The sequence below is a fragment of the Belonocnema kinseyi genome, chromosome 6 (assembly GCF_010883055.1).
Source record: "Belonocnema kinseyi isolate 2016_QV_RU_SX_M_011 chromosome 6, B_treatae_v1, whole genome shotgun sequence".
NCBI classification, from domain to species: Eukaryota; Metazoa; Arthropoda; class Insecta; order Hymenoptera; family Cynipidae; genus Belonocnema; species Belonocnema kinseyi.
In genome coordinates, this window is record NC_046662.1 from 114,460,665 (window position 1) to 114,477,043 (window position 16,379).

General features: G+C 42.2%; 1 protein-coding gene across 2 annotated transcripts in view; it reads right to left on the bottom strand.

The window, feature by feature from the left end:
* Window positions 1–16,379, bottom strand: part of LOC117174480 (MMS19 nucleotide excision repair protein homolog) — a 185,269-nt gene that overhangs the window by 4,786 nt on the left and 164,104 nt on the right. Inside the window, exons 7-9 of one of the 2 annotated variants that reach the window (XM_033363635.1) lie at window positions 4,732–4,989; window positions 4,491–4,649; window positions 3,801–4,403 (exon numbers count right to left, since the gene is read on the bottom strand). In XM_033363635.1, coding sequence (XP_033219526.1) covers window positions 4,203–4,403; window positions 4,491–4,649; window positions 4,732–4,989 — 618 coding nt within the window. In that variant the 3' untranslated portion in view covers window positions 3,801–4,202. Of the gene's footprint in view, window positions 1–3,800; window positions 4,404–4,490; window positions 4,650–4,731; window positions 4,990–16,379 lie in introns of those variants that run through there. The other variant, XM_033363636.1, reaches the window with a different exon arrangement.

Genomic DNA, 16,379 nt, shown 5'->3' on the forward strand with positions numbered 1-16,379 from the left:
GGGCGCATACTTTGAATAAAATATTTGTTATCATTCTCATGAAATAAATGTGTTTTTTTCTTGAAAAAATACCGGTTTCATATGTATACACCTGGTATATCGGTAGTATACTGGTAAGTATCCCCGCCTGTCACGCGGGAGACCGGGGTTCGATTCCCCGCCGGAGAGCCACTCGGTTCGGTTATGCTACTTCTAGAATCAAACTGAAGGGCCTATGACAATGGCACCGAACGCGTCTTCGGGTTGCGGATAGAGGGTCCCTGTACCAAGGGTTTCTGCTGAATATGGTTACAAAAATAAATAGGCAGTCGCGGACAATTGTCCAGAGGTGCTCCCGAAGGAATTAACCCCCCGAGCGGAGGTGTGAAAACCGTGACGAAAGCTGAATGGCACCTGGGTGAGGTGTCTAGAACGGTGACTCTGGGATGCCGGGCGACCTCTCAGAGTACGCAGCCTTATCCTTGCATGCGGGGCTCTGCAAGGATGGACGAAACCCTTTCCCTAGCTTCTCGTGGGAAAAACAATGACAACACCAAACATAGTTGTAGTAAATGCGGTTCAAAACCACAGAACGCGCAGGGCTCCCGACAATGGGTCGGCCAACAATGCCGACCAATCTAGAGCTGGGAGAGCCAATGAAAATGGATTCAATGTGATGGATCGGCGGGATCTCGCGACCTTTGGGTGGACGGAGCGACTGAATCACGACTTTCTAGAGTGCTACGATGCGAGTGTGACCTCTGAACGGGGTTACATGGCACGGCTGCATGTTCTGTGGTGCGAGAAACACCCGGAGCTGTCGCACTTTTCGCAGCAACGTCTGCGAAACCATGCTGAACTACTCCGAAAAAGGGGCTATGTAAGCGGAACGCCTACTCTACCACAGCTAGAACAAGCCGGCAACAGAGAAAGAGAGGCGACACTAAGAACAACCGCGGGCAGGCATCCAATAGTTGAAGAGCGATGCTTTACGACCCGGAGAAACATCAACACTAAGGTTTCTCTCAAGCCTAAAGATCTGGCTGAAATGGATGACGAGCTTCGTGGACATTTTTCCGGAGTATCCGACCTCTGGGCTATCAATTATTGTGTGTATAATGCAGCGAGAGCTATGGCCGATGCGACCCGTAAAACAAAACCACCGGTTGATCATACGACCAAAAGACGAATGCATCAATTTGCCATAAAGATAGGCTGGGCAAGACAGTACGCGTCCCGCATTCAATGTGTGATTGACTACATCACATCTGGCAGGAATTTTACAGCCAAGGTTCGAAAGTTCGCGCGCGAACTCCGGACCCGTTATCACACGTTTAACAAGTTGAAGCTGCTGACCATCAGGCAGCATATTGTTGAGAGAATACGCTAAGAGAAGTCTAGAGCGGAGGGAGAGGTGGGTCAGAGAAAATCAACAGATTCACTCTGACCCATCTCGACTCTTCTAAGACCCTCCAGTTACTGTCGAACACCCACCCAAACCAGAGGAGGTCGAAGCATTTTGGAGAAAGGTCTACGAAGTTCAGCATAGACTGGACGAAGACTCAGAAAATATAAATAGCTTCAAGGAGTTATGTGTCGCCCTCATAACACCTGATAAAGAATGCCCACCCATCACTACCGAGGAGGTGAAAAAAAGTATTAAGAGGGATGAAGAAATATTCCGCACCGGGAACAGATTGTATCAAAACCTTCTGGTGGAAGAAGTTTTCTTAAACCCATCAGCATTTGGTCCGTATTTTCACCTTATATTTGAAGTCGGAAGATCCGTTTAAAGACTGGTTGGTGGAAGGGCGCATAATACTCCTGCCGAAAATAGGCAACTTAGGTGACCCGATGAATTACAGGCCAATAACTTGTCTGAACACACTTTATAAGATACTCACAGCTATCCTAAATTATAGGATTGTTCGGGCAATTGAACCTGTGTGGCAAGATGCAGCACCTGTCTGCAAAGATGCAGCATTCTACCAGCGTGACCTATCGATGGCCTGAATTGATTATCGGAAAGCTTTCGAATCGACTTCCCATAGACTTATCATCTGTCTTTTGGAAATCTTAAAGGTTCATCCGCAAATAGTTGGGTGCATAGAGATTGATGCCGCTTTGGAAAACCAGATTTACTATCTTATCTGGAAAAAATCGTGTGACAACTAACAAGGTAACCTTTCAGAGAGGTGTCTTTCAGGGCGACACCATGATCCCACACCTCTTTTGCCTTACATTATTGCCACTATCTCTAGCACTTCGCCATTCTGACGGGTACTTGTGCGGCAAACCTGCAGATCGAAAGTACAAGGTCACTCATGTATTTTACATGGACGATCTTAAGATCTATGCTAAATTAAAGAGCAACTACATCTAGCTCTAGGGATTGTCGAACGATATACTAAGAAAATTGGAATGGAATTTGGGTTTGGCAAATGCGCCAAGGTTTATTTAAAGCGAGGAAAATTTAATAGCATCCCTGAAGATCCTGAGATCGTTGATAGAAGCGCTATACACCTTTGCGCTAGAGAGACTTATACATACCTGGGCGTACCACAGAGCCGCATTCAGGATGTGACATCTATGAAGGATACTCTCCGAAGCAGATACAAAAGTCTCATTCGACAGATTTGGTCTTCCGAACTGTCGGCGAAGAACAAAGTATCTGCAACAAACATGCTTTCCGTCCCGGCACTACTCTATTCATTTGGAGTAGTTCCATGGACGAAGAACGAGCTCAGATCCCTTGATATCGGGACAAGAAAGGTTATGCACATGAGCAAAAGCATGCATTTTAAGTCTTCCGTTCCGCGACTTTATATCTCACGCCGTCAAGGGCCATGTACACCCCGAGCATTTAGCTCACATACTATCTAGTTGTCCAACTCACGCGGAAACGACCTCAATTCGAAGGCACAATGCGGCACTAAGAGTGCTTTATTACCATCTCTGTCACTCTTACGGCATTAACCTTAATATCGCTCCTCTTAATGCTCCAAGGGAAATTGAGTCAATTGTCGAGAATGAGAAGTGCCGCATATACTGGAACTTTATATTTTTGACAATTGTTTCTGTTGCGCACTCGAGGCCTGACATGGTTATTCTTGACTTCAAGAAGCGAAACATGTTCGTTATCTAATTTTCGGCACCAGCTGACAAAAACATCATAACCAAGGACAATGAAAAGAAAGACAGGTATTGAGACCTTATAAGGGAGTTGCAACGATTGTACCCGGAATATTCTGTTAAACTAATCGTCCTTATCATCAGCGCTCTTGGAGGTGCCAAGCTTTCACTTGCTAATGGCCTAAAAAGCATCCCTGCGTGTCAACAATATGCTAAAACACTTGCGGGAAAAATGCAGAAGGCGGTTGTCCTTGGGACGCTCCGTGTTCTGAGGGTTCACGAGGCTTTTACTGGATCGTCGTATTGATTCCTTTACAGACTGTAACCACCTATCTCAAGGCTGTGAGACGTGGTAGTGGCTGAAATTTTACCGCCATTTCACTGGGAGCGGATGCAATTTTTCAGATTAGCACCCGCTAATTTATTGCGGCACTTTAAACAACTCTACAATTAAACAATATTGTGTTCTTTCATAATATTGTGAACTAGTTCTCTGCTCGAAATGTATGTTCCAATTATTTTTATTTGCAATCGAACATAATCGGCAAATTTTCAAAACCATAAATATTTCCTTTCAGTATTCTCTCTCATTTTCGAATTTTGATTCTTTTCTCCTCGCCTTTTTCATCAGTTTATGTGTTTGTCCCCATGTTTATTCAATGAACTATTGTTATTGAATATTACAATCGTTGGTTTACAACTTTCACTATGTATTTCATCAAAGACTTGTACAAAAATTCCTAATTTAACGGCAAATTTCTAGATGTGTACTACTATTTGCTTGAATAAAATTGTTTACCTATCAATAGCTGGATAATACAATTCGTAACCCTAAGACCATAGGATGGCATCTCACTTTATTGACCAAAATGAGTTTATGACAACAAAAGATAATTTAATGCAACATATTTGCGTAATTAGTTTAATGCAACATCTTTGCGTAATTTTAGTCATATTTTAAAATACAATTTGTGAATGCGTAAATTTATGAACTAAAATATGCACACAAAACATTTGCAGCCTAATCTCTGCTGTTTTTTCAATACGTTTATCCAAAAACATGAACGAAAAATAGTGATTCGTTTATTAGGTTATTGAGTTTTCAAATCTGCTGGAAATTCAATCAGGAACCATTTCATTCGCGCCTTCACAGCAATCTTCCTAACTAGTCGCTTCTTATCATCAGTAACAGGATGCAATTTTTCGAGAACGTCTAATTTGAATGGTAAAATTACCTCAGAGGGATACTGAGCGTAGCTTATCAAACACTTTAATGCTGTCATTCTAATTTTCTGGAATGTATCAATGTTTATTTTTTAATGAGTTTTGTAATGTGAATGTATATCCTATAACGTTTGATAATATAAAAATGTTCTTACCATTTGTTTATGTGAAGAGAGATCTGAGAATTTGGAAATTAAGTACTGGGCGTGCAAGACAAAAACATCGTTTCCTGTTTCCAACGATGATTGTAACACAGTTAAAGTTGACGAGAGTATTTGATCATCATCCAAGGTTTCGACAAAGCAGGGAACTAGCTAGAATGTTTAAAGGAACGTTTTAATGTCTTTGCAGGAAAATAAAATACTTGAAAAGAAACTTGTACACAAATCAACATACCTGCTTTAAGTAAAGTAACACTAATTCCACTGGAGCCTCCTCTGCCATGCGAATGCAAGACGTCACATAATTTTTCTTGTATTCAAGGGATGCGTTATTGCTCTCCTTAATGATGTTTTCAAATATTCTCTGCTTATACAATATTTTAACTTGGCAAAAGTTATCTTTAGTCAGTGTATCATCACACTTATCCACCAATGCGCTAAATTCATTTGCGACAAATTCTCCAACTTGTGGATTCTTCAACACCTTAATTTGCTGTGAAAAAATGTATTCTTTATAAAACTTAAAAAATTGAATCATTGAATTATAGGGCCTTCTACGAGGAACTTACAACCACAATTTCCAGAATACGCTATATTTCAGAACATGCAAAAATATTTCAAATTCAAAAACATTCCTTTATTTGCGGGTTTTAATTTTCTAGTCCGGCAAATTTGATCGCATTTAAATTTTCTAGTCCGGCAAATTTTATGGGATTTAATTTTTCTAGTCCCACAAATTATGGCGTCCGTGAACATTCGTTCTCGACAAGATTTTTTTAGTTTTAGCTAAATAGTGTAACATTTCACTATTTTATCATAAAATCAGAAATATTAATTTGGAAATACACACATGTTGTCATATGATCAACAACACCTTTTTGAGATTCAAACTAGAAAATGATCCGATAGTGAAATTAGACGGTTAGCGTGATAAATAACGGTATGTTTTTATCCTTCAGTAATGTTTATTGTACCCATTTTCAACGTAAAATGGATACCCCAAAGTTAATATATTTTTCATCAGTGGAAAACGTGACACACTTAGTAATTATTACTGATTAATAGAAAAAACACATAACGTACATATAAGGGGGGATTATGTTCGTACAAAGAACTTACTCGGACCGTGCATTCAGCAAAACTGACTGTTTGCCCACCCCTTCAGGTACTTGGTCCCCCAAAAGAGAGGACAGAATTACCAGGTGCGTTCCCGCTCCTAGATCACCCGCGATTACGATAATTAAAAATAATAGAAGCAAACGATCTCCAACATTTCCGCCCACCTTCGTGATAGATTCACGAATTACTTGGTTGGTAGACATTGAGTGGCAATAACATGCCTCGAATGATACGCCCACCCTGATATAGACATCAAGCATGCGTCCACCCTGTAATAAACTATTTTACTTATTTTGACTGGTGTGGTTGGCTTCTGTCATTTAGGATGAGATTGTAGCTCGTAAAGATATTTCGTCGACCATCTCTTCCAGAAGGTTTGGAAAATTTTTGTCACGAGCTTCCAACGCTCTGTAGGTGACAGCTTCGCATCCAATATTGAAGGCTCAGGTCAAGAGTAAATCGGTGAGCTGATAAGAAAGTGTCCAGAAGTCAGCGCTACCAAATCGCTGGGATCGTCCTTCAAAGATTGAATTGGCCTGGAATTAATACAGGCCTCCACTTGTGCGAGAAAAGTGGACATTTCGTCGAAGGTTACAGTAGTATCTCGAATAAAGTGGTGGAGATGGTGTTTAACAGATCGTACAGCTGCTTCCCACAATCCACCAAAGTGCGGAGCGGCGAGAGGGTTAAATTTCCATGTTGCTTGGATGTCGGCGATATAACGAGCAATCTTATCCGACTCAGCTGAAGCTTCGGAAAATAGTTCGCGTAACTGTCAGTCAGCTCCCACGAAGTTTGTCCCATTGCCTCATTGTATAATCCGAAATAACCTCCAAGTATGCGGCTCGCGTAACACAGCTCACAAAGATAGCAATATATTCTTTGTATGCTTTGTGATCTCAACCCTTGGTGGTGCGTATCCAAATAGGACTTGCGTAATCCAGTTCAGCCGCTGCAAATGACGGGACTGGTGGGGTGACTCTGAAAGATGGTAGAGGACTCATAACCTGCTTACAAGGGTTTGATGACACATCGAGACAACACGCGCTTCACAGCCGTACGTCCAGAGAGAATCCAATATCTCCTCCTTAAGTAAGACAACGTTATTTGAGAACCGCCGCGTAACATGAACTTATGTCCATTCCTGATAATCAAGGTCGTTAGCGGTGAGTCCTTGGGCAACATGTAAGGACATCTCTCCCTCCCGACTTCAGTAGTGCATCAGAGTGTATCCTCATACTGAAAACAGAGAAAAGTGATTCTTACCAACTTCGTAAGTGACGAATATTGAGTTAGGAGTCGTCAAGGTGGTTTCTGAGCGACTGTAGCAGAATGTACGATGATCCGTTCTTCTCTATTAACAGATGCGTCAATGGTTCCAGTAGAATTTGGCCAAAAAATTTCGGGTTTAGCCAACCAAGCAAGTCCTTGCCACCAAAGCAAATGATGTTCCAGTCTAGGGGGTGTGATGCCTTTCGATACGCATTCCGCAGGATTATCTACTCCAGGAACATGGTGCCAGGCTGCCTCCGGTAGCGTGTGCTGAATTTTGGCTACCCTATTAGTAATATAGGTCTTCCATCGTGAAGGATCACCTTGAATCCAATCCAAAGTGTTTTCCAAATCGGACCAAAGATATATCGGGGTTTGGCCAGAGAGACTCAAGACCGATCGTACATGTGATATTAACCTCACCATTAAGGCAGCGCACACAATTCGAGTCTAGGAAGGTCGAAGGTGATATGACACGAAGGTATACCACGGCTCCTATTGCCTTTTCTGCGGCATCTCCGAATCCGTAAAGTTCACAGTAACTAGAAGATGTAGAACCTAACCAACGTGGGATATTTAGAGTGGAAAGATCTGACAACTGTTTTCTGAACGTTGTCCAATTGGCGCGGTATTCAGCTGGAAGTATATCATCCCAACCTACCGTGAGAGCTCACACACTTCTCATGAAGATCTTGGCCTTGACGATGACTGGTGCTAAATATCCCAGTGGATCGAATATGCGAGCTATCTCCGAAAATATTGTACCTTTCGTGATCTGACTCATCTCAGATAATGAATCAATATGAAATCATAAGGAATCAGGCGACGGTTGCCATAAAATGCCAAGAGCACCAAAAGATGGATCCTGATTTAGCAGGATATACGTAGAATTCTCTCGATGTTCAACGGGTACTCACTCCCTGCAAAACTTCCTCCACGTTTTGAAACCCATTTTTTCAAAATAAAGACTACTGCTCAGAGTAACAGGTCCACCTGTCTGCGCTTTTCCTGAGGTATGTCGACATCATCAGCCCCACAGAGAACATCATCCACATAGATTTCCCTTTTTAAAATTTCAGTAGCAAGCGGGTAATTGTCACTCTCATCCTCCACTAACTGAAGCATTGTACGTATCGCTAGATACCGCGAAGAAGCAAAACCAAAAGTGACAGTCTTTAGACAGTAGACTCGAACTTCCTGGTCAAGACTATCTCTCCAAAGAATTTTTGGGATCTTTTGATCCTATGGATGGATCTAAATCCGTCGAAACATCTTCTCGATGTCCGCGGTGAAGACGACTGGATACATCCTTTATCTTAGAATGACATCCGCTAGTTCTGTCTGTAATTTGGGCCCAGGATGTAAGAGATTTTTTAAGGACAGCCCTTGATCAGTATGGTTAGAAGCGTTGAAAACGACTCGCAATTTAGTGCTCGAGCCGTTCTCTTTTATCACACAATGATGTGGTAAGAAATAACCCTAATTGGGTTGTAGGTCCTGTACTTTGGAGACGAGTTCCATATCTCCAATCTCTGCATACTCCTTGATAACATCAGAGTATTTCTTGTATAAGTCAGGGTCCTGCCGAAAACGTCTTCCTATCTGGACGAGAACCCGGTAAGCTGCTGCTCTTGAATCTCCAAGATTAAAAGAGCGACCCTCTAGAAGTAGGCGCACAATGTAGCGTCCATTGTGACTACGTTGATGAGTGGAGGAAAAAGCTGCTCACACTCCTCTTCAGCTAGACTACAAATGGACTGCAAATCTCCGTAGTAAGTTCAGTAGTTCATAATATACAATAGTTTGTAATCCGAAAAGAAAATGACTAGAAAAAGAAAACTCCCCTGATAGAAGTCCTGAATGAATCCAACCTAACGAAGTTTGTTGAACGGTTGGAGTTTCAAGACTAACGTTTCTTGGTCCCTCTTCAATAACATAGGAGTAGACGTCTGCCCCTAGAATCATTTCCATAATTCCGCCTGGTTGAGAAAAGGGTCTGCCAATTCTAAACCCTTAAGATGTTCCCAATCACCTTTAAGGATACCATCAGGAGGTGAATATGAAGTTAGTCTAGATAAAATGGTTTCTACTACCATAAAAATAGTTTGAGGATTGATTCGAGAGCAAACCTTTATTTGGACCAGTCCACTGGTTAGTTTCGTTTTTAGATTGCCTACCCTGAGCACTGAGATGATAGCGTGTTCTCCGGTCAGTAGGACAGGTCCCTCCAGTCACATTGATTTTTGTGTGTGGCAAGCATTGGCAGAATATATAGAGTTAGGTAAAGAATTAGAAGAAGGTTTAACTGAGGGGGTTCAGAGTGGAAGAGTTGTATATATGATGTATATTCCATTGCAGGTTTCGCACCGCCTCCCAGAGGGACAACTGCGCTCAATGTGATTCCCTATACAGTTGTAACACGGAGTGTACTTTCTTAAAAGTTCTTTTCTCTGCTTTACATCTTTGCTTCGGAAATGCGAATAAAAAATGATAGAATGCTTACCTGTGCATAAGGAGCACGATAATTCTCTGATTGCGGCATTGTGAGTGTGAGTCGTCTCACCACCCCCCTTACCCTTTGGAAGCAACTACTGTCCTTAGTAGAAGATGAACCAATCAGAAATTGCTTGTCAGAAATTGGTTAAGTGAATCAGACGTTGGCTGGTTATCCGAAGTTCCCAGTTGGTCCTCCTGGGTCTTGCGAGTGGTTGCATCCAACCGCTGAGCTGTCATAAAAAAATTAGATAGCGTCATTCATCCTTAGGTCGATTCAAGGAAGTTAAAGCGCTGATGGCCTCACAAGTACCATTAAATAAGGAACAGAGTTCAGTTGAGCTTTCCCTACCCATCGACTTTAATGAAAACAGCATAGTCAAATAGCTGTTAACTAATACTCGAGCGTTATCATCTCTCTTGACTAGGGTCTGCCACGTCCTTTCTAAATTAACCTCAGTGGTCGGGGTGCTGGCTATCAATTGAGCGGGTTTCCCACTCACACACAGTTTCAGGTAGTGAATCTTTTGTGCGTTTGGGAGTTCCGTATCCCTTCTCACCATGGAATCTAATAGATCATGGAAAGCTGGCCCCTCCATAGAAACTCCCAAGAACTTGGGTAGTTCCAACCGTGGAAACGTCTTTTGTTTCTGAGTAACCGTATGTACTAAGGTCTCCTTTTGTTCTGCAGCAGCTGCGAGACTATACAAAAATTCATCATGTAGGACTTTGCCCCTAGGTGCTTTTCCTCGCAAATTGTAAAATGGTCCTCAAGAAAATATGGCTTATCCTTATGGAGTTTACGAACTACCAAAAGCTGATCGTTATTCTTCGTAAACTTATCCTAATTTTTCTCGAGTATGGTTAAACGTGCAAGAACTTGATTTCTATTAATGTTGTCCTTACCGAGTTTTCTAAGATTTGTGGGAGCTTTACAACTCATCTCAAAAATATCCCCCTGTACCTCAATGGTACTCTCTACTGTTGCCATTTTTAAAGAAAAACAAAGTGCGACTTGTCTATGTTAAAAAAATGTTCATTGCATGGCTCTCCATAGCATCTTACAATGAGATTTCGCAATCACGTGGTAGAAAAGAAAGAACAGCTGCAATAGTGACACAAATAAAGAGTGATAGACGTTCGAAAGAAAAAGGATGGGTAATGTTCATAGTATGGTCAATATTGGGAGTCCTTCGAAACCACTTAATGATTCTGTTTGTTTGAGTCAGTTCCAATAGTCGCCCCCACTCTCTCCCCTCGACCCATCACTCTCGGACACGCCATGCTCTTACCTCTGTCCCTCTTTCTGATGTCACATCAGTTGTCCAGTCTGCACCTGCTGTTTTAGTAAATAAAGCGATTCAAACTAGAAATATCAGGTTTTTGCATTGAAAGCGATGCCTTGATTCATAGTCTTTTTCACTTAACTGCAACTTGTTTACTTTTGCACGTACTTTTGTTTTTTGTTTACACTATTGCTATCCGGCTCGAAGGACCAATAATGTTTGAGATTTAAACTAGAAAATGATCCGACAGTGAAATTAGACGGGTAGGGTGATAAATAACGCTACGTTTTTATCTTTAAGTAATGTTTATTGTACCCATCTTCAACGTGAAAATGGATACCCCAAAGTTAGTATATTGTTAATCAAAGCAAAACTTGACACAGATAGTAATTATTACTGATTAGTAGAAAAAACACATAACGTACTCATAACGTACACATAAGGAGGGATTACGTTCGTACAAGAGAGTCACTCGGACCGTGCATTGAGCAGTACTGACTGTTCGCCCACCCCTTCAAGTACTTGGTCCTTCAAAAGAATGAGTGGACAGAAACACCAGATCCGTACACGCTCCTAGAGGTGAAGCAAGTTTCGTCCAGCACCGTCCGAATCCTTAAACAGACGTCCGTGAATATACTCTCCCTACTTGGCGGTACTGCAAAAATCCGGCAGAGAGTGAAGTTGCACACTCGTCTTGGTTTAACGTGATCTTTCATGGGGCATTGTGCAAATAACTTACAAAATGCTATTTTTCAATGAAAAACTAATGTTGAAACCACAAAATACTATGGGGATACAGCACGCCTATGGCAAGGCTGGTGCAAAGCAGTCGACAACATCGATCTTTTCTCCTTTTCTTCCTTCTTGGCAGTGAATTTTTAGTCACCCGGAGCCAAGAATTCGAACACGTATATAGAGTTCTTTTTTCGAAGTCTTGAAGAAGTATGTTAGGGTTTAAGTGTGGAATGGAGACTGCAGTCTTAAAATCGTGGTTCCAAAAAATTTGGAATTTCTCGTTTTGGATAATTGACTCATCTCCCACGGAGCGTTCGACAGTACAGGGTCATAACCAACACCATTAGAGCAACAAATATGGTAATAAAGCACTCCTAGGGCCCCATTATGTATGTAGATATACGTCGTTTCCGCGTGAGTAGGGCATCGGCATATTATGAGTTCTAGGTTCTCGGTGTGTGCATTACCCACTCTGCACCTATCTCTGGGAACTTTTTGACGTCAAAATGCGGTCACGGTTTAATAAGATGGAAATAGAACCATCCTAGCATGCGAAAATGAAACCTTTTGTACCTGAATTGAGTCCTGATGATCTGAAGAAAGCAAAACTTTGCTGCTTCGACAAGAACTGTTTTGAAGATACTGGAGATTCACAAGTCTGCGTTCACCTTTACGGCGTGTAATGTAAAATCGCGGAACGAATGAATTGATACAAAAGCTCTATACACGCGTGATCTTACACGTGGCCATATCAAGCGCCGTAAGCTAGTTCTTCGTCGATTGAAACGTTCCAAATGAGTAGACTAGAACTGTGACGACTCTTGTATCTGCTTCCGAGGGATTCCTTCATTGATGCCACGTCCTGAATGCGGGTTTTGAGGCACGCCCAGGTATGCATAGGTCTCTTCAGCGTTAACATGTTTAATAAGACTTATATCCACAAACTGAAGGTCCTTGGAAACGCCCATAATCTTCCCTTTCTTCAGATTTCTGTGTACTGCTTGAGAATATTTAAAGCACTCTGAAGCTTGCTTTGACCAGAAACAAAGATCTTCCGGTCATCCATATAAAATACATGAGTAACCTTATACTCTCGATGATTATTGTAGCCACAGAGGTATCCAGAAGAACTTCGTAGTGCGAGAGATACAGACCGAAATGTGATGCAAAAAAGCAGAACCCTCATGGTCGTCCTGGAAGACGCCCCTATGGAAGGTGACGTTGTTCGTAGTCACTCGATATTTTCCAGATGAGATAGTAAAACCAGTTTTCCAAAGAGGATAAATCTATCTATGCAATTCACTATATGAGCATGAACCTTAAAGCTTTTTAACAAAAAGATGATAAGTCCATGAGATGTTGTATCGGAAGCTTTACAATAGTTAATTCAGGTTAATACAGGGCGCGCTGCTGAACGGCTGCGTCTTTGCTGACGCACTTATCAATTAGAAGGTTCCCTCAGTAGCCTGCTACACCCTTTTTCGAACCGATTTGTTCGTACATCTCTCTCCACGCAGGCTCAAGTATTCGAACAATCCTGTCGTTTAGGATAACTGTAAAGATCTTACACAGCGTGTTCGAATAAGTAGCGGAATGGGCACCTCTGACCTTAAATATGAGGTAAATATGAGTCAGATGTTGTTGTCTAGAAGTAAGCTTCTTCCACCAGAAGTTCTCCACACCATCTGGTCCCGCAACGGAATAGTTCTTCGTGTCCTTCAGTGCCTTTTACACCTCTTTGGCAATAATTGATCGACAATCCTCCTTAGATGTTATAAGGTTGTCGCAAAAGTCCTTAAAGCGGATCACGTTGGGCTTGGGTGGATTCTTACAGAAACAGGGAGATCGTTTAATAGGTGAAATCCATTTTATAGTCCTTGCTACATATCAAACCCATATTTTTTCAAAAATATGCTGCTTGATTTTCAGCAGTTTTAACTTAATTGTTATTGTTTGAAGGTGGATATTCAGTTCTTGGGCGAACTTCCGCACCTTTTTCATGAACGGTGTACTATATGTTATATTATTCTTCATATTCAGATGATGCAAGCGTCTTTTGGTGTTTTAATCCATCGTTGGTTTTAGCCTTAGACCTTATTCAGTCAAATCCCTCACCACACCGTAAACTGAACAACCGAAAGTCTAGACGTCGGACTGCTCCGAGATATCGTCATAAACGAAGACAACCAATTCAACTCAAAATCAACTCAAAATCAAGAGCTAAATATCTATCTCGGATGCTTACTCATAAAGTCCCTAGTGAATAAAGCACAGGAAGAAAACTTTCACTAACAGCTTCACGATAAGAGCATGCACGTCATCTTCCATAGACATGTGAAGTATTAGTGGACGTCGCTAGAGCGAAGGTTTGCTTTCCTTAAATCATGCGGATTAAAGTCGAGAACGGAGGGTTTTACTTTTGGCCTGCCAAGACGGTGTCACACTTCGGCCTTGCTATACCGTCTCCTCCTTTTTAAGCCAAGACTTTTCCGACGATAGTTGCAGAGCGTGTCATCACCACTCCAGGTAACTAGAACACATACTATATGGTTGCAAATTCTCGCGGGAACCACGTGCACCCGATAGCATAAATTCCTTGTCGCTCAGCAAATTCACGCTGTACTGCCTCTCTACCACTGTCTCCCCTCCTCTCTTTCCTCTTAAGTCTTCATCTTTCCCCTCTTTCAATTTCTTTCCCTACGTTGGTAAGAGGGAGAGAGAGAGAGTCTACTGTGAACTTGCTAAGATGAAACGAATTCACGTTCTCAGTTTACATCCAAAAGGCACAATGTAGCACCAAGAGTGCTTTATTGCCATCTTGGTCACTCTTGCGGCATTGATCCTGATGCAGTTCTGCCAAGCACTACTATTCAGATAAAGTCAACTCTCGAGAATGCAAAGTACCGATTTTCTGGGCAGCGCCAAGCCTTCACTGGTTCCTCGCCTGAAGGACGTCCTTATGTGTCAAATTAATGCCAAAACCCTTTCAGCAAAAATGTTGTCTTTACGACAAAATCTCGGCAGCTGGATCCACCTGGATCTCAACATGGATCTGAACATCAGAAGTACGAAAAGTGCACTATTCTATTTAGATTGTTTTTCTCAAATGACCCAGAATTAATTTGGGTAAATAGGAAGCTTTAAAGAAATGTGGAAAAATACTCCTTGTCGAAACAGCAAAGTTTTGCTTTCTTTAAATCATCAGAACTCAATTCAGGTACAGAGGATTTCATGTTCGCATGACAGGATGGTGCCATTACCATCTTAGTATACCGTTGCCGCATTTTACGCCAAGAAGTTGCCAGTGGTATATGTAGAGTGGGTAATGCACACACTGAGAACCTAGAACACATAATGTCCTGATGTCCCACTCGCGGAAACGATATATCCACGACAAATCTACGGGCTTCGGGCAGAAGTTTCCATAGCAAACTCAAAGTCTGACTGATTTTCTGATTTTCCTTGTGATTGGTGCTATCGGAGGTACGAAACTATAAGCGGTTCGTTCAAGGATGGTTTCAATGGAATTATCCCAAGATGAGGCATAAGAAACGTGCCGGAAGTTGAATGGCTCCTTGGTGAGGTGTCTTCAACGGTCTCTCTGGGGTACCGGGTGACGTACCCTAGTTTGGAGCCTTATCCTCGCATACGAGGCTCCACAAGGATGAAGAAACTCCTTTCCCTAGCTGCTCCTGGGAACAACAATGATGACACCAAACACAGTTGTAGTGAGTGCGGTTCAAAACAATAGAATGCGCCCTTGAACGAGAAGGTGACATGGCACAACTGCATGCTCTGTGGTGTAAGAAACACCCAGAGCTTCTGCAGTTTTCGCATCGACCTCTGCGAAGCCACGCCGAACAACTGCGTAAACGCGACTATGTGAACACAGCGCCTACTCTACCGCAACCAAAACAAGCCGGCAACAGAGAAAGAGAGGTGACATTGATACCAACCGTGGAGAGGCATCCAATAGAGAAAGATCGAAGCTGTCGGACCCGGAGAAATATCAACACCCAGGTTTCCCTCAAGTTTAAAGAACTGGATGGTGAGCTTCGTGTAAATTTTCACGAAGAATCCGATTTCTGAACTATCATGTGAAGTGCGTATAGTGCAGCGAAATCTTTGACGGATGTAAACCTCAAAACAATAGCAATAACTGATTATAAGACCAAACACGAATGCATCAACTCAGCACAAAGATGGGCTGGACAAGAGTATACGTGTTCTGCATTCTGTGTGACTAACTACATAACATCTGGCAAGAATTTCCCCGCCGAATTTCGACAGTTCTCAGGCGAATTGCGGATCCGTCATCACACACTCAACAAATCAAAGCTGCTGATCATCAGACAGCACATGGATGACAGAATAGGAGTACTATCTGATGCTTGGAGAAGTCTAGAGCGGAGGGAGAGTTGGATTAGAGAAAAGGAACAGTTTTTCTCTGATTCATCTTGACTCTTCCTAGATTCTCCAGTAACTGTCGGCCATCCACCCAACCCCGTTACTGTCGACTATCCATTTAAAAAAAGCAGGCCTAAGGATTTTGCACAGAATTCTACGAAGTCGAGCATTGACTGAAAGAAGACTCAGATAACATACATAGCTTCAAGCAGCTGTGTAATGCACTCATAACACCTGAGGGGGAATGCTCACCCATCAGTTTCGAGGAGGTGAAAAAAGTATTAAGAGGCATGCAGAAACATTCCACACCGGGACCGGATGGTATCAAGACCTTTTGCTGGAAGAAGTTCCTCCTACCCACACGATATCTGGCACGCATATACATCATACCTATAGTTAGCATAGCCTATTCCGGAGTGGTTAGTGAAAGAGCGCATAGTTTCCTGCCAAAGATGGGTGACTTGCCTGACTCTAAGAATTAGAGGTCAATCACTTGTCTGAACACTATAAGGTCTTCACAGCTATTCTAAATGATACGACTGTTTTCACAATCGGACCTGGGTGGCAAGAA